The 18,139-nt window shown below is 39.4% G+C and overlaps 1 protein-coding gene across 1 annotated transcript in view; it reads right to left on the reverse strand.

Annotated features, from left to right (window-relative positions):
• Positions 1-1,464: 1,464 nt before the first annotated feature.
• LOC146685562 (uncharacterized) overlaps positions 1,465-18,139 on the reverse strand; it is a 33,546-nt gene continuing 16,871 nt past the window's right edge. Inside the window, exons 13-25 of the mRNA XM_085440544.1 lie at positions 17,842-17,952; positions 16,356-16,469; positions 10,582-10,662; positions 9,445-10,075; positions 7,397-7,508; positions 7,131-7,253; positions 5,813-5,904; positions 5,605-5,697; positions 5,379-5,502; positions 5,157-5,276; positions 4,886-5,041; positions 4,090-4,211; positions 1,465-3,041 (exon numbers count right to left, since the gene is read on the reverse strand). Coding sequence (XP_085296670.1) covers positions 2,885-3,041; positions 4,090-4,211; positions 4,886-5,041; positions 5,157-5,276; positions 5,379-5,502; positions 5,605-5,697; positions 5,813-5,904; positions 7,131-7,253; positions 7,397-7,508; positions 9,445-10,075; positions 10,582-10,662; positions 16,356-16,469; positions 17,842-17,952 — 2,036 coding nt within the window. The 3' untranslated portion in view covers positions 1,465-2,884. The remainder of the gene's footprint in view (positions 3,042-4,089; positions 4,212-4,885; positions 5,042-5,156; positions 5,277-5,378; positions 5,503-5,604; positions 5,698-5,812; positions 5,905-7,130; positions 7,254-7,396; positions 7,509-9,444; positions 10,076-10,581; positions 10,663-16,355; positions 16,470-17,841; positions 17,953-18,139) is intronic.

Consider the following 18,139-nt stretch of genomic DNA (forward strand, 5'->3'; position numbering starts at 1 on the left):
GTGATGGGGGCGCATTTACAATGGGCAACGTTACTTTCTCTGAGAAAGCCATATAAGTGTCAGGGCTCTGTGTGCGGGCAGGCGGAGAGGAGGATCCAAATGCAGGACTCAGACACTAACTTGAAACTCAAAAACCTCAGCTTTATTGCTGGTACGAAAACAAAACATGAAGTGAACATGGAATATGGAGAACCGAAACACACAGGCATAATCTGATGGTACGACGCGACATGGTGAAAAGGAACGCGATTTGTCCCGTACTTCAGCTAGACGGTAAAAAAAAGAAAACATAGACACAAAGCTGGATTTATTCTGCGTCTTTACTCTGTCAGCTGTCTCTTCTTGTCCCATTCTCTCCGCCTCCCTCTCCTGTTGCTACTTCAATCATGAAACTGATCAATGATCAGCTGATCGGCTTTTTTTTCGCAAGTCCAGTCTATCGTTTGTTTATCGCCCACTTTGCGCCAGAAAGAGGAAACCATCGGATGTCGACGTTTAAGCTTGATCAGCTGTTGTTAGAATTTATTTAATATTAATTTCTAGTATCAGCTGATGTTTGCTGGAGCCACAGCTGTAAAAGCTGCTGGTCATGATGTCGGTTTGTATATCTGGTGAGAGGGAAACATGAAGATGAAACCAGGAGATGTCCTTACTGGATCATCAGAGCTGAACAGGTGATGGAGAAACAGGTTTACCTTTTAGGTGACGTGAATGAGTTGAAGGGAAGTTATGAACTGTTTCTGAGAGACAAATAACACCAGGAGCCTTTTCTATGTAGCTGACAGCTGGTAACTGTGCAGGGGCGGGTCTAGCAAAGTTCTGCCAAGGGGCCAGGTAGGGCATTAACAGGGAGAGGGGGGCAAAAAGAAATACTTTTCTTTCTTATTCTCATTTAAAATGTCTAGCTTTTAATAAATAATTATCTGAATCCTACAACCAAAATGTTTATCTGATGTAAAATGTATAGAAATCATACATATATAACAACAAGACTGTACATCACTGTCACAACAGCGTTCGTTTTCATTCAAAGACTTTATGGCTCTTCCTATGATACCTGGTGGGCCGGTCACTAGTCAAAATGCCCGGGCTGATTTTTCTTGTCCCAGTCCAGCCCTGGACAAATGTATACTTTAGAGGTGAAGAAGCAAGCTCTCATGTTGTTGTTTCGGTTTCTATGTTAGGTAAATAAACAAAAGTTGTAATAAAACCAAATCCGACGTGACATCAGGACATGTATGTCCACTAGAGGGGGTTGTGTGCTGTAGTTGTGTGTGCAGGGGTTTAGTCTTTGTCCATACCTTTTTGGGGGGGAAAAGTTGAATTGTCTTTTTTAAATAAGATGATAGAAATATTTGAGATTTGTTTCCAAGTGCTGTTTTATGCACATCGTTACAGATATTTGCTTCAATAAAAGAAAACATTTCCAGTCCAAATAAATGAACAAATGTGAGTGGGTTAGGCTGATAGTGCTTAGTGGATATAGTGGCTTTTTATTGGTATTATAAAATATGCATTTCAGTTACACAATGTTTACATTTTCTTAGCTACAATCACAAAAAGTGAAAAAAAAATCCAAACATTTGAATCAACTTATACAAAACACATAAAAATAAATTTACCTGAGAAATTAATTGACTTTCACAGTTATGTCTGTTTTCCTGTACAAAATGACAAACATGTAATGTTTGTTATTTTGATGTGAAATATGTCATTTTTCTTTGTCTGATGTCAAACGCAACAAACATGAGGACAAAGGTAATATTTTTAAACAGTGTGTTTTGCTACTTCACTGTAAACACAATATTGCCATTTATCTTCTGGTACATATGCAAGAATAAAGAATTATTCTATACTAACTTGCACAAACCAAGAAACAAACATGAATCACTGCAGAAATTCTGACTTCTTCCAGTGGATGTGTACATTTTTTAAAAGCAGTACCATAAAGTATTCTGTTTTATTCTTACAAAACTATTGGATAATATCAACATGAAAACCTCACTATTTACCTAAAGGTTACATGTGAAACAATATTCCAGCGCTTCCGAGTATTATTTATCCATGTTGTTACAAGACTTGGTTTCTATTCAGCAGTATACAACAAGGTTTACAACAAGGTGCAAACATGAGGTTACACTGAAGAACAAGAAGGTCAGATTAGATTTGCCAGAAAACATCTAAAAGACCTCGCACAGGTTTCGAAAAGCCATCTTTGAAAAGATGAAACCAAGATTAACTTGTATCAGAAACATGGGAAAGTCAGAAGAAGGAGAGAAAAAACTTTTCACTACTGCATCATCTGTGAAACATGGTGCAGACAATGAGCCTCATTTACATGGACTTATACACTAATACACAAGTAGTCCACACAGAAAAATTACTGTTAAATTTGCGAAACGTTGCGTGCCAGCCTATTTTGTTATCACCACAGTTCGTATGTTAGTAAATCAAAAGCATTCGGAACCAACATGCACATTTCCCCATTTCTCTGTGTACAAAACTATGTTTACCTCCAAGTGAAGCAGAGCACGTGGTGACGATGTTTTAAGAGAGAAGCCTGCAGCTCTAAGACAAGAATTTAGGAGAAAGTTTGACTGTAGAAAATGGAATAAGTGTCTGAGGTCCAAGGAGGAAGTGTTTCCACATAAGTGATGGTCATCCAAAAAGGAAAATGACTAAATGAAAAAAAAACAAACCCTGATACTCGCTGTGTCAAACACTAACAGACAACGAGACAGAAACATGGGAAATTACCCATAACATTCACTTTGAACATCTTTACAGACAGACTGAAAACACTTCAACTCATCTTATCTACCAAACAATATAAGACAGATGCTCTGCAACCCAACTCTCAGTCAGTGATATTCTGAAAAGCAAATCAACTGCCCGTCACTTCAACTTTGGAGAAAAACGCCCGGGTTTCAGCATTAGTATGGCTTTCTTTCAGTATGTCCAGCACTGTGGTTTTGATGGTTTTCTTGTCGACTTTGGAGAGGTTTGCTTTGAGTTTAAGCAGAGCTGAAAGATGTTTTTCACTGTTGGTGACAGAAAGAAGAAAATGTTCAAAAAAAAGATGTCATGCCAAGTATTTTATGATTATGTTTATATGCTGTTTGTCATTACAGAATGAGATACTGAGAAACAAAACTGTCAGGTGAAGAAAGTCATATATGACAGTAAGATGCAAACAAATGATGATGATGATGATGATGATGATGATGTTTCAGCCTACCTTAGATTACATGAATGTGCAAAATCACCCCATTAATGCCACATGATATTAACAATGTTAATAAGTAAAAAAAAAGATTCTGCAACATTTTTTTAACTTTCAACACAAGGCTTACAAGTTCAATCATTTCTTTAAACTTGTAGTCCAAGACTGCAGGTCTTAAATCAAACAGCTGATTTGCTGATCTGTATTATTGAACCTGTTATCTTTTTCTGTGTGTAACCGGTTTCCTGCCCCTGACACACATCCTTCCTGCAAACATTAACAGCTGTCACATCACCACACCAACTATTGGAAAATGTGTCAATTTCTGTGTTAAATGCAACAATAGATGGAACTCCTATTGGTGACACTGATATGTGCCTAAATTTACATTAATCTCCAAGTTTCCACTAGTTTTATCAAATAACTCCCCATGAAATCACACACTTCCGTGGTGCTGATGCTTTCAGACACACAGACAGTCTATATGTGAGTGCTATCAACAGCAGTGTTTATGTCCCCTGATTCTCTTTCTCCTTTTCCTTTAAGGTTAGAAATAAGACAAGAACGAGACAGTTTGTTTTCCAGTGCCACATTTGGAAGAAATCTCTCCTTTCACTCTAATTAACAGCATTATTGACTTCATCTACACACAGCTGCTGCTGCTTCTCTCAGGCCTGCATGTTTTATTTAGCTTTCAGTTTCTCATATTAGTTTCCATGAATGTAGCTCATCCTGCTGACAAGAAACATCTGAAACCAACTGAGATGTTTGGCTCAGTCTACTTGCTGTTCCTCCTCAGCTATCGCCAAAAAGTGCAGTTGTTTTTGTATTAAAGTAAATAATGTTTCAGTCAGTTCAAAAGTTACCTGAGGTCGGGATAAGCAGATCCCAGTGAAACGATTTGCATCTGTATGGCAGGAATATCTTGGAGTTTTAGCACTTCTGCAATCTTGGTCAGGATTTCCTTTAACCAGTCTTGTTTGGATCCCTGTGAAGACAAATCAGTGACGTCAGTTTAGTCTGCAAGTTTCCCCAAACTGTAATCAACAAAGCAATAATGATGTTTTTCATTCTGGAGCTACTGCACTGGAGTTTGACAAGATCAATGATGTATTTGATACGTTCTTTCAGTTTCGTGAATATTGTCTTTATTTATGCACCACATAGTCATCAACTAATGTTCAGATATTTGATACATTTGTAACTACAGTCCAGTTGTCCTTAAGTGGAGGGTTTTTCTTCATTTCCACCATGTTTTGCTCCATGTAAAATCTGTATAAAATATTAATTTATATGCTACAGATACAAATGTGTAATGTAAAAATCTTTTTTAACAATATACAGCAAGTGGGAAAAAAGTGGGGAAAAAAGTGGTCCATCATTTTCTATGGGTCACACTTTTGTTTTTCAGGAATGAGTCCATTGGTTTTCCATTGAGTGTATTTCATCTATATCCAGGCTTGGAGGATCAGATTTTAGTCAGCTGCTCTTTTTTTTTTTGTTTCAATTTTATAGAACTTTTAATCAAAACTTCCAAACCAAATAAATGTGAAATGCAGCTGATTCTTATTCTTATTTTTTTCCAACAGCTCAGCAGAAATCTGATCACTTTTGGGTTTTATTCATGTCTCAGCTAAAGTGTGCAGTGAAGGTGAGTCTCACCATTCTGGCAAACAGCTCGTGCAGTTTCTCTCCATTTTCTTGCACAGTCTCGTAAGCCTTCTGCTGCTGATTGCTGTCCTTCAGTTTGACCTCTCCTTTCAGGAGACTCTGGACATATTCTACTGTCACTTCCTGCTGAAGCCGACCAATCAGCTCCTGAATTTAGCCCAAGTATATAAGTAGTCAGAGCACATCATAATCCTTTTACTAAAAAGTTGACAATGAAGGCAATAATGGCCATTCAATCCAAAACAAAGTTTCCTCCTTTTACCTGGTAAGAGGACTGACTCGAACCCTGAAGTTCTTGAAGCTGGTCTTCAGTGCTGTTCAGCAGCTTCTCAAACGTGTTCTTCTTCAGCCAGTCACTGGTTCCCACCTTCTTGTAGTGTGGCTGTGTGAGGAACAAATAACACATTGTTTTAAAATCTTTGATTAAAACATGTTAGGATTTAATCCTGAGGATTATTGATATCTGCAGTTGTAAAGAACTTACTTTGAGGACCTTGCGCACAGAGGTTAATAAATAAGTGTGGGCAGACTGTTTCATCTCAGTCAGGACCGGCAAACATTTTTTCTGCACATTCTCTGGGAACAGATCGTGCTTCTCAAAGAAGTCCCTTTAGACAGACCACACAGGACACATTAGCTCACAGTGAAGTATTCTCCTTTTATGATGAAGTTAAAATCTGAATTTCCATCTAACTGGATCAGAAACATACCTGAACTGTTCGACACAGCTGAGGTTTGCCTTTATGAAAGCTTTGCTGTGCCGTTTGTTCTGCCTTATGATGTCTTCATGAAACTCTTTATACCTGCAGAAGATTAAAAACAGTTTTCACTTTTACTATCTTGTTATTACCAAACATTAAACTAAAATGTATTTTCAAATTTAAATATTTAAAAGACAGCCTTGTGAAGCCTTGTTACCTCTGCATGAAGTCTGTCAGGTTGGATGTTATTTTCTGGGCTTTGTGTCCGTCTACAATTTTGTGCGCTGATGTCACGATGCCGTAGATAAACTGAAGACAAATGTATTGACAAATCAGTGGCAGTTTTAAGTAAAGCACTTTACACAGCAATGCACTTCCATCATTTTCAGATCCAGTTAAACACCAGGAACCAAACCCAGTGCTTTACAATGTTAGTGACAAACCCAAGTGATTAAACTACAGAACCATGGGAGGGTTTGAAACTGTGACTCTGATCCGACAGTAAATGAGTTTCTACAAACGACCCAAACAATAATGACGGTCCTTTGTTTGTTTGTTAATCTTTTTATCAAAGTTTCTCAAAGTCTTTTTCAGTTTGGTTAATATGTGCAGCAGGCTGGAAAATATTTGTCGGCACTTCTTTGGAAAGTTTTAAAGTGAATAATAGAGTAAATGTCAGTCTGCACATTTTGTTCTCCTACGATCAAAACAATGTTCTGTCAATATTTCACCACAACAATTTTTTATTGCACAGTTCTGATATAGCAATGTTTTCAAAGCCTCTCATTATGGTCAACAATTAGAAATATCATGTTCCAGAGTCTGGTGACTCAGTGTTTATGTTTAGGGTTATGAATATGCTTTGTTTCTGTTAAGTTCTGGTTATATCTTTTGGAGTTTTCTAGTTCTTTGGTTTTGCCTCCATGTCTCCCATGTGTTACACGTCCCCTGTCAGCTGTGTCTTCTTGTCAAGTCCGTGTCTCTGTGTCTGTGTCCTGTTTCCTGTTTTACTTTGACAGTCTTGCTTCCTTTGTTAATGTTTTTAATTTTGCTTCCTGTCCATTTCGTTATGTCAGATTAGTCCCAGCTGTTGTCCTCCTGTTTCTCTTTCCCTCGTTTACTACCTGGTGTATTTAATCCCCGTGTTTTCCTCTGTCCGTAGTCGTGTCATTAACTACCCTCTCTGTGTTATCCTGTGTTCCTGATTAAATCTTAGTTCTCCATTTCTGGCATCGTTTCTAGTTTTTTTAGTTTTCCAGTCTGAGTTTCATGTGCTTAGTTTTTAACTGCACAATAAGCCGGCCTCCTTTAGTTAAATCTTTCGTTTCGTGAGTCTTGTATTTGGGACCTTCATCCTGCCTGCCACACAGCAAACCATCACAAGAAGTAAACAAAATGAAAAACTCACTATAAGGACCCTTAAAGTTAGCCAACACAAGTGATTCCTTTCATTTTGTGTTGATACATCTTTATTCAAGCTTTATAAAAGTATTGATTTCAGCCTCTTTTATATCAAGTTGTTGCAGCAACTCTACCTGGATGACATCATAGGCCACAGGACTGACGTAGCAACCATCATCTCTTGTGGGCTCCTTTCCTTGATCCCACTCTTTCTTTGCTTCATCCAATACTCGGTCAATAAAAATCATCAGGTCCCTCTAAACACACAACAACACACCGTTGTCACTATTATATCTACAATATTCTATGAGCTATAATAAAACAAACTATAACTTTTTTTGAACAGCATTCTAAAAACGTGCAAAGCAAATTAAACGTATGACAACAAATCCTTTGTTACCTGTTGTTTGCTGAGGTACTGCTCCTCCAGAGGTTTCAGTAACTCGTCAGGAAGCAGGTTTCCCAGCGCTTCAGTATTGATATTACTGGCCAGCTCAGGTTTTTCAAGGATTCTGTTACACAGAGCAGATACAGCCCAAGTTGTATTTAGTCTACACGTCATTTGTTATTTCAGTTTAATTCACTTTAGTTCTACTTATATAGCGCCAAATCACTACATCAGTTGCCTCAAAGCACTTTGTATTGTAAGATAAGACACTACAATAACACAGAGAAAACTGCAACAATGAAACGACCCTGTATGATTAAACAGTAGGAAGGAAAAACTCCCTATTTACAGGAAGACAAGGCTCTGGGAGGGGCGGCCATCTGCTATGACTACTTGAGGGTGCGGAGAGAAAGACAGGATCAGATGTTGTGGAAGAGAGGTGGAGATTAATAATAACTCATGATTAAATGCAGAGTGGTTTAAAAACACACAGAAAGTGAAAAGAGGTGAGTGCAAAAGAAACTCATGGGGAAGGCCCAGCAGCCTAGACCTACTGCAGCATAACTAAGGGATGATTCAAGGTCATCTGATCTAGCCGTTTATGCTTTGTCAAAAGTGAAAGATTTAAGCCTCATCTTAAAAGTAGGGTGGCTGTCTTCTGATTCCCAACTGGGAGCTGGTTCTTCCATAGAAGAAGAGCCTGAAAGCTGAAGGCTCTCCCTTCCATTCTACTAAGTGCTCTATTGCTGTGATATGGTACTAAGACGTCTTTAAGAGTAGATGAGATCTGATTATTGAAGACCTTTAATGTGAGAAGATTTTAAATTTGATTCTGGATTCAACAGTTAGCCGATGAAGAGAAGCCAGTATGGAAGAAATATGATCTCTCTTTCTAGTCCCTGTAGGTACTCCTCCGGAAGCTTTTTTGGATCAACTAGAAAGTTTTCGGGGAGTTTTTAGGACAACATGACCACAATGAATTGGAATAGTCCATACTAGAAGTAATAAATGCAGGAATTAGTTTTTCAGCATCAGTCCAAGACAGAATGTTTCTGATCTATGTGTATTAAAGGGCATATCTTGGTCAAAAATGACTCCTAGGTTCATCACAGTGTTACTGAAGGCCAATTGATCCAAAGTCAAAATCTGGTTAAATGCCATATTTCTAAGCTTTTCAGGGCCGGGTACAATAACCTCAGTTTTATCTCATTTTAGAAGCAGGAAATTAGAGGTCATCCATGTTTTTATGTCTTTAAGGCATTTCTCTTTAACTAATTGGTGTGTGTCTGTGTAGCAATGACAATGAAATTAGTCCCAGCTAAGAACCCTGTTGAACTCCATAATTAACCTTAATGTGTGAAGAAAACTCTACATTAACATGAACAAGTCTGTTAGATAAATATTATTTAAACCACTGCAGCATAGTATCTCTAATACAAACAGCATGCTCTAATTGCTGTGATTAAATATTATGGTCAATAGTATCAAAATTTAATACAGCGCATTAAGCCACCAGAAATGAATCAGAATCAGAATACTTAGGAAATTATGTAAAATGGTTGCTTAATGTACTGAAATCAGCATGGTGGCACAGTGATTAGCACTGCTGCCTCACAGCAAGAAGATCCTGAGTTCATTTCTACCTGGCCAGGGCCTTTCTGTGTGGAGTTTGCATGTTCTCCCCATGTTTACCTGGGTTCTCTCCGGATACTTCAGCTTCCTCCCGCAGTCCAAAGACATGCAGTTAGTGGGGTTAGATTAATTGGTGATTCAAAATTGCCCATAGGCGTAATTGTGAGTGCGAATGGTTGTCTGTCTCTATGTGTTAGCCCTGTGATAGACTGGCGACCTGTCCAGGATGTACCCTGCCTCCCTATGGTAGCTGGGATAGGCTCCACCCCCCACTCCCCGGCGATGCTGACAAAGATAAGTGGAAGAGAATGGAATGGATGGATGAAAGCCACCAAAAATTTGCAGCTAAAAGACAGGCGTATAAATAAATAAAAATAAATCCCAGCATAAAAATAATATGCTACTTCAAACAAAAACTAATTGCTTACTCTGGATAAGATTCCTTCACCCATTGCAGGAGGAAACTGCAGTCATCCACAGAACCCACAGAACCCACAATCTTTCTGAGCCTGGCCTTGACAGTTTGATGGTACTGTCTTGCATAAAAGTTACAGATGTCCATCTCTGGTGGGTAGCAGTTCTTCACAACCTCCACCACCTGCTGCAGGTCCTCCTTCAGCTGCCTGCCCATGGAGTGGATGTCTGCCTCTATAGATGACTGGTTCACCTGATCACCAATGGGGCTTGATGGATTATCCATACGCCCATTTACTAATTTTTGAAGCACTTCATCATGGTGTTTCTTCCACTCGCTGGGCCTCCAGGTTGGTGGAGTTTGAGAATTTTGTCTCCACAGCTGGTCCTGCTCTTCCTCAAGGTTGATGGCTTTCACCGCAGATGTCAAAGCAGACACCTCTTCCTCAGTGCTGAGAGAAAGACTCTTCTGCAGAATCTGCCATACATGCTCTTCAAGGGCTTTATGGTCTGCAGCAAGCTTTTCTACTGCTTCCTTGTTGGCCTCCGCTGTCTCCCAAAACAGATGTTTCTCCCTGTCTATCAGTTCCTGAGTGGCTTCACAAAAGGCTTGCCTTTCAAGGTATTCCTCAAAAGTAGGAGTCACTGGTGGACAATAACAAAGACAATTTTTTTTAAATTATCAGCACTATTTTATAGATGAATCATCCAGGCTCTGTTAAACTGCTTTGATACTTTCTCAAGTTTTCAGTCCTAAATATGAAACAGGTCAGAAGAAGAGTTTATAGCAATTATTATTTTATCGTTCCACAATTTTACTGTGGAAAACACTTTTATTTATAACATGTTTCTGACTGGATTTTTGGACCTCTGACCTTTATAACTATTTAAATAATATCCATTTTGATGTATGTCCAATGTTCCCAAATTAATTTTATTTTCACTTTTTTGGGAAAAAAAACTGATCAAAACAATTTTTCTCTTGATATCTATGATAGTAAACATTGAAACAAATCTTTCTAAACAGTGAAATGAATGGTGCACATGTACTATATACCCATAATTAAATATAATAAAAATAATTATAATTAAACTCATATCAAGTATATTTAAATGGGGTTGAACAAATAAAAAATATTTATACTTCCCACCTTTTTCATCCATCGAGGGGGGTTTATCCTCGTCCCTTTTCTGTTTAAAAGAAAACTTTCTCTTAGAAGTATTGTTGGGATCTGAAACAAAGTACACAGTTTAATGAAGTCTGATTAACAGACTGCAGAGATGATTTCAATCTTTTGTGATTTGTATGCAATAAAGATTGGCGATGGATACTCTAATAAGATTGTCTTTTATATGTTATTTTTCTGCCCAGTGAGGTTGAAATTTGGCTTCGGCTTGATGTTTAAAGGTGCACAGTAACAGGAAATAAAAACGCACATCAAATGCATTGCACCTAGCAAGTCTGTTTTGAAAATGTAAGGAGTAGAAAGGAGATATATTTACACTAAATGCATTAAAAAGTAAAAGCAAAAGTTAAAAGGAATACTTAAAGCACTGCAAATTAAAAATAAATACACTAAAAAGTATTTGTACTTCCCACCTTTTTCTTCCTTCAAGTCTTCAGAGGGGAGTGTATCCACTTCCTTTTTCCGTCTCCAACGAATGGATTCTCTCAGTCTATTAAATGTATTATCAAACCTCGGCATGCTGGGATCTAAAAAAGCAAAGCACACAGTTTAATGCAGTTTTAATGACAGACTGCAGACACGATTTCTGATCTTTTGTTTTCTCCACTTTGCACAGACAAGCATCAGCAGTGCTGTTTTCTTGTCCACTATAATGACCACTGCAGAGAACATTTTAGTTTGTTCTTTTATGACTGTATAATCTTAATGGGCCATCTACTTCATTGTTTTAATGGACTTCCCTACCACTGCTATGCTGATGACAAACAGTTTTACTTTTACATCAGACCCAACAACGTTAACAATCAATGATTCTCTGTCATTACTACTTGGATGTATTCAAATTTACTTGTGGCAGGGCGTGGTCTGTGGCGCCGCTGCAGGGAGGCTGACACGCTGGAGCTGCATCAGCAATTACGCCTCACCTGCTTAAGAGGGATGAACTCAGTCCTGATGTGGTGGTTGTTGGTGTGTGTGGCTGGCAGCTGAAAAGCTGCAGCCGTGTGTGAAGTTACAACAACCGTAATTAAGAAAAGGGTTAAAGGCGTGCAATATGTGGTCGGGTCTGCCATGCATCTGTTACATTACATCATCGCAATTTCAGTAAAGCTGAGGTTCTAGTACTTGGCCCAGCCAGTTTCTCTAAGGAGATAAGTCAGTACATCGGCCCCTTCTAAAACTAAAAACCTTGGTATAATTTTTGACCAACACCTGAATTTTGAAATTCACATCTCAAAGCTCACCCAAACTTGTTTCCTTGACCTCAGGAATATTGCAAAATTCCATTACTAACAGATAATCCTCTGCATGGACAGGCCACTGCTTATACAGCAGAGCTTCTGAAACCTGATCACTGCACGTGACCTTTCTGATCCCCTAACCAGGGCCTTCTTACTGTCCCTCGCTCGATTAAAAAACCAGAGGTGATTTTGAGATTGTTGCACCCAAACTGTGGAACAGCCTTCCTCCCTCAATCAGGTCTGCTAACTCTGTTATTTGATTTAAAAGGTTCATTCCTGAGCCTGGAGCAGCTCTTGACAAAACAACCTGGCTAGCATGTACAGAGACCTGACCACAACATCTTTGGAATGAATAAACACAATCAGGCCTTGTCACTCAAAATCAACTGTGGTCTTCAAAAATGCACTCGTACCTGCAGTTTGCACCCAGATGCAACAATCTGATGGAAAGCCTTGAACCAGAGGTGGAGGCTTTTCCAGCAGCAGATTAGTGCCCATGGTTTAGCATGAGAAACTTAATGTCCACATACTTTATTCATACATTTTCAAACTTTAGGCAACAAAGACTATGTTAAGGTAAATATTAAAAAATGTTAGTAGAAGTTTAATAATTAAATATTGCCAGTTTATAGGATCATTGATCTAGTATTAAAGTTAATACCTGTCTTTGATGGTGTCGCTGGTTTGGATTTGAGAGAAGAAACATCTGACTCTTCATCCTCTTTTTTCTCTTCATTCTCCAGACAGGTGGCTGAAGAGCCGTCGCCAAGACCTGACAGAGAGTAAAGCAGAGCACTGCTGGTAACAGCACAATTTTCTCATAACAGGTTGATTTGGCAAAGATTTGATGCCAGATGACCTTCCTGATGCAACTCTCTCCAGTTATCTAGGGCTGGGACCTGCAGTACACTGGCTTGTGTTCACACATTGTGTGATGAACTTCTCAGAAACTGTTTGCTTGATGCTCATTTGTGTCTGTAGCACTAACTAGATCCTGAAGTACCACAACTATTACTCATGAACATCTGCACCAAAAATGCTGTTTTGGATTGTTTGGGGTCACTTTACCCACTAAGTGTGATTTGTATGCAATAAAGATTGGCAATGGATACTCTAATAAGATTGTCTTTTATATGTTATTTTTCTGCCCAATGAGGTTGAAATTTGGCTTCGGCTTGATGTTTAAAGGTGCACAGTAACAGGAAATAAAAACGCACATCAAATGCATTGCACCTAGCAAGTCTGTTTTGAAAATGTAAGGAGTAGAAAGGAGATATATTTACACTAAATGCATTAAAAAGTAAAAACAAAAAGTTTAAGGGAATACTTAAAGCACTGCAAATTAAAAATAAATACACTAAAATGTATTTGTACTTCCCACCTTTTTCTTCCTTCAAGTCTTCAGAGGGGAGTGTATCCACTTCCTGTTTCCGTCTCCAACGAAAGGATTCTCTCAGTCTATTAAATGTATTATCAAACCTCGGCATGCTGGGATCTAAAAAAGCAAAGCACACAGTTTAATGTAGTTTTAATGACAGACTGCAGACACGATTTCTGATCTTTTGTTTTCTCCACTTTGCACAGACAAGCATCAGCAGTGCTGTTTTCTTGTCCACTATAATGACCACTGCAGAGAACATTTTAGTTTGTTCTTTTATGACTGTATAATCTTAATGGGCCATCTACTTCATTGTTTTAATGGACTTCCCTACCACTGCTATGCTGATGACAAACAGTTTTACTTTTACATCAGACCCAACAACGTTAACAATCAATGATTCTCTGTCATTACTACTTGGATGGATTCAAATTTACTTGTGGCAGGGCGTGGTCTGTGGCGCCGCTGCAGGGAGGCTGACACGCTGGAGCTGCATCAGCAATTACGCCTCACCTGCTTAAGAGGGATGAACTCAGTCCTGATGTGGTGGTTGTTGGTGTGTGTGGCTGGCAGCTGAAAAGCTGCAGCCGTGTGTGAAGTTACAACAACCGTAATTAAGAAAAAAGTGTTAAAGGCGTGCAATATGTGGTCGGGTCTGCCATGCATCTGTTACATTACTTCATCGCAATTTCAGTAAAGCTGAGGTTCTAGTACTTGGCCCAGGCAGTTTCTCTAAGGAGATAAGTCAGTACATCGGCCCCTTCTAAAACTAAAAACCTTGGTATAATTTTTGACCAACACCTGAATTTTGAAATTCACGTCTCAAAGCTCACCCAAACTTGTTTCCTTGACCTCAGAAATATTGCAAAATTCCATTACTAACAGATAATCCTCTGCATGGACAGGACACTGCTTATACAGAGCTTCTGAAACCTGATCACTGCAGCCGACCTTTCCGACCCCCTAACCAGGGCCTTCTTACTGTCCCTCGCTCGATTATAAAACCAGAGGTGATCGTGCTTTTGAGGTTGTTGCACCCAAACTGTGGAACAGCCTTCCTCCCTCAATCAGGTTATTTGATTTAAAAGGCTCATTTCTGAGCCTGGAGCAGCTCTTGACAAAACAACCTGGCTAGCATGTACAGAGGCCTGACCACAACATCTTTGGAATGAATAGAAGCAATCAGGCCTTGTCACTCAAAATCAACTGTGTGTCATGGTCCTGGGCCATGTTGGCCCAGTATTCTTAGTTTCTTGTATTTCTGTATTTCATTTCTTATTTAGGCCATGTTTCCTGAGTTGTCCTGTTATGTTGTTCCCTAAGTGTTTTCCCTTCGTGACTCTTACCCCCTGTGTGCCCCTCTGTGTATTTTTGAGCCCTCGTCTCTCTTTGTGTTTATTCCATGTTTCCCCTGACCCAGCGTTTCTAGTTCCTTGTGATGTTTGTAATATGGTACTTGTGTGATTTATTCTATGGCTTCTAGTTTTGTTCCCTTGCCCTTCATGTCTCTCTGTGTCCCCTCTGTTCTGTGTAATTGTGTGTCTTTGCATGTTTGAGTTTCTTGTTTTCTGTCCCTCTGCATTGTGCATTATGTTCTCATGGTTGGTCTTTTGTTACTCCCTCTAGTCTAGTTTCTTGTGTTCCAAGTTGAGTATTTCCCTCCGCGTATTTTGGTTCTTAGAGTCCTCTGCCTTATGGTTTATGTCTCTGTGTTCCTTAGTTGCTTTCTCCACTGTGTCAAGTTTGCGTCTCTGTATGATACTTCCTGTTTTACTTTGGTGGTCCATGTCTTATGTGAATGTGTCCTGCTCTGCTTGTCTCGTCCAGCCTGATTACTTCCAGCTGTGCTCTCCTTCTGTGTCTCATTCCCTCGTTATCCCTCTGTGTATTTAAGCCCTGTGTTTCTCTGAGTCGGTGTCGTGTCGTCCCTCATGCTGTGTGTGATTCTCCCCGTGTCTTCTGGTATGTGTTACAATTAGCTCTTCCCAGTTTAGTTTTACATTGCTTTGGTATCACTGTTATCGTTTGTCACCTGTCAGCAATAAAGCTGCATTTTGAGTTCAGTCCTGTTTTCCCGTGAGTTGGCGTTTGGGTCCTATTTTCCTGCCTGCCACACACCGTTACATGACACTGTGGTCTTCAAAAATGCACTCGTACCTGCAGTTTGCACACAGATGCAACAATCTGATGGAAAGCCTTGAACCAGAGGTGGAGGCTTTTCCAGCAGCAGATTAGTGCCCATGGTTTAGCATGAGAAACTTAATGTCCACATACTTTATTCATAAGTTTTCAAAATTTAGTCAATATCGACTATGTTAAGGTAAATATTAAAAAAATGTTAGAAGTTTAATAATTAAATATTGCCAGTTTATAGAATCATTGATCTAGTATTAAAGTTAATACCTGTCTTTGATGGTGTCGCTGGTTTGGATTTGAGAGAAGAAACATCTGACTCTTCTTCCTCCTTTTTCTCTTCATTCTCCAGACAGGTGGCTGAAGAGCCGTCGCCAAGACCTGACAGAGAGTAAAGCAGAGCACTGCTGGTAACAGCACAATTTTCTCATAACAGGTTGATTTGGCAAAGATTTGATGCCAGATGACCTTTCTGATGCAACTCTCTCCAGTTTTCTAGGGCTGGGACCTGCAGTACACTGGCTTGTGTACACACATTGTGTGATGAACTTCTCAGAAACTGTTTGCTTGATGCTCATTTGTGTCTGTAGCACTAACTAGATCCTGAAGTACCACAACTATTACTCATGAACATCTGCACCAAAAATGCTGTTTTGGATTGTTTGGGGTCACTTTACCCACTAAGTGTGATTTGTATGCAATAAAGATTGGCGATGGATACTCTAATAAGATTGTCTTTTATATGTTATTTTTCTGCCCAATGAGGTTGAAATTTGGCTTCGGCTTGATGTTTAAAGGTGCACAGTGACAGGAAATAAAAACGCACATCAAATGCATTGCACCTAGCAAGTCTGTTTTGAAAATGTAAGGAGTAGAAAGGAGATATATTTACACTAAATGCATTAAAAAGTAAAAGCAAAAGTTAAAAGGAATACTTAAAGCACTGCAAATTAAAAATAAATACACTAAAAAGTATTTGTACTTCCCACCTTTTTCTTCCTTCAAGTCTTCAGAGGGGAGTGTATCCACTTCCTTTTTCCGTCTCCAAGGAAAGGATTCTCTCAGTCTATTAAATGTATTATCAAACCTCGGCATGCTGGGATCTAAAAAAGCAAAGCACACAGTTTAATGCAGTTTTAATGACAGACTGCAGACACGATTTCTGATCTTTTGTTTTCTCCACTTTGCACAGACAAGCATCAGCAGTGCTGTTTTCTTGTCCACTATAATGACCACTGCAGAGAACATTTTAGTTTGTTCTTTTATGACTGTATAATCTTAATGGGCCATCTACTTCATTGTTTTAATGGACTTCCCTACCACTGCTATGCTGATGACAAACAGTTTTACTTTTACATCAGACCCAACAACGTTAACAATCAATGATTCTCTGTCATTACTACTTGGATGTATTCAAATTTACTTGTGGCAGGGCGTGGTCTGTGGCGCCGCTGCAGGGAGGCTGACACGCTGGAGCTGCATCAGCAATTACGCCTCACCTGCTTAAGAGGGATGAACTCAGTCCTGATGTGGTGGTTGTTGGTGTGTGTGGCTGGCAGCTGAAAAGCTGCAGCCGTGTGTGAAGTTACAACAACCGTAATTAAGAAAAGGGTTAAAGGCGTGCAATATGTGGTCGGGTCTGCCATGCATCTGTTACATTACATCATCGCAATTTCAGTAAAGCTGAGGTTCTAGTACTTGGCCCAGCCAGTTTCTCTAAGGAGATAAGTCAGTACATCGGCCCCTTCTAAAACTAAAAACCTTGGTATAATTTTTGACCAACACCTGAATTTTGAAATTCACATCTCAAAGCTCACCCAAACTTGTTTCCTTGACCTCAGGAATATTGCAAAATTCCATTACTAACAGATAATCCTCTGCATGGACAGGCCACTGCTTATACAGCAGAGCTTCTGAAACCTGATCACTGCACGTGACCTTTCTGATCCCCTAACCAGGGCCTTCTTACTGTCCCTCGCTCGATTAAAAAACCAGAGGTGATTTTGAGGTTGTTGCACCCAAACTGTGGAACAGCCTTCCTCCCTCAATCAGGTCTGCTAACTCTGTTATTTGATTTAAAAGGTTCATTCCTGAGCCTGGAGCAGCTCTTGACAAAACAACCTGGCTAGCATGTACAGAGACCTGACCACAACATCTTTGGAATGAATAAACACAATCAGGCCTTGTCACTCAAAATCAACTGTGGTCTTCAAAAATGCACTCGTACCTGCAGTTTGCACCCAGATGCAACAATCTGATGGAAAGCCTTGAACCAGAGGTGGAGGCTTTTCCAGCAGCAGATTAGTGCCCATGGTTTAGCATGAGAAACTTAATGTCCACATACTTTATTCATACATTTTCAAACTTTAGGCAACAAAGACTATGTTAAGGTAAATATTAAAAAATGTTAGTAGAAGTTTAATAATTAAATATTGCCAGTTTATAGGATCATTGATCTAGTATTAAAGTTAATACCTGTCTTTGATGGTGTCGCTGGTTTGGATTTGAGAGAAGAAACATCTGACTCTTCATCCTCTTTTTTCTCTTCATTCTCCAGACAGGTGGCTGAAGAGCCGTCGCCAAGACCTGACAGAGAGTAAAGCAGAGCACTGCTGGTAACAGCACAATTTTCTCATAACAGGTTGATTTGGCAAAGATTTGATGCCAGATGACCTTCCTGATGCAACTCTCTCCAGTTATCTAGGGCTGGGACCTGCAGTACACTGGCTTGTGTACACACATTGTGTGATGAACTTCTCAGAAACTGTTTGCT

The sequence above is a fragment of the Copadichromis virginalis genome, linkage group LG19, assembly GCF_057382275.1.
Source record: "Copadichromis virginalis isolate Kocher_CV1m ecotype Utaka linkage group LG19, C_Virginalis_male_GT1.1, whole genome shotgun sequence".
Lineage (NCBI taxonomy): Eukaryota > Metazoa > Chordata > Actinopteri > Cichliformes > Cichlidae > Copadichromis > Copadichromis virginalis.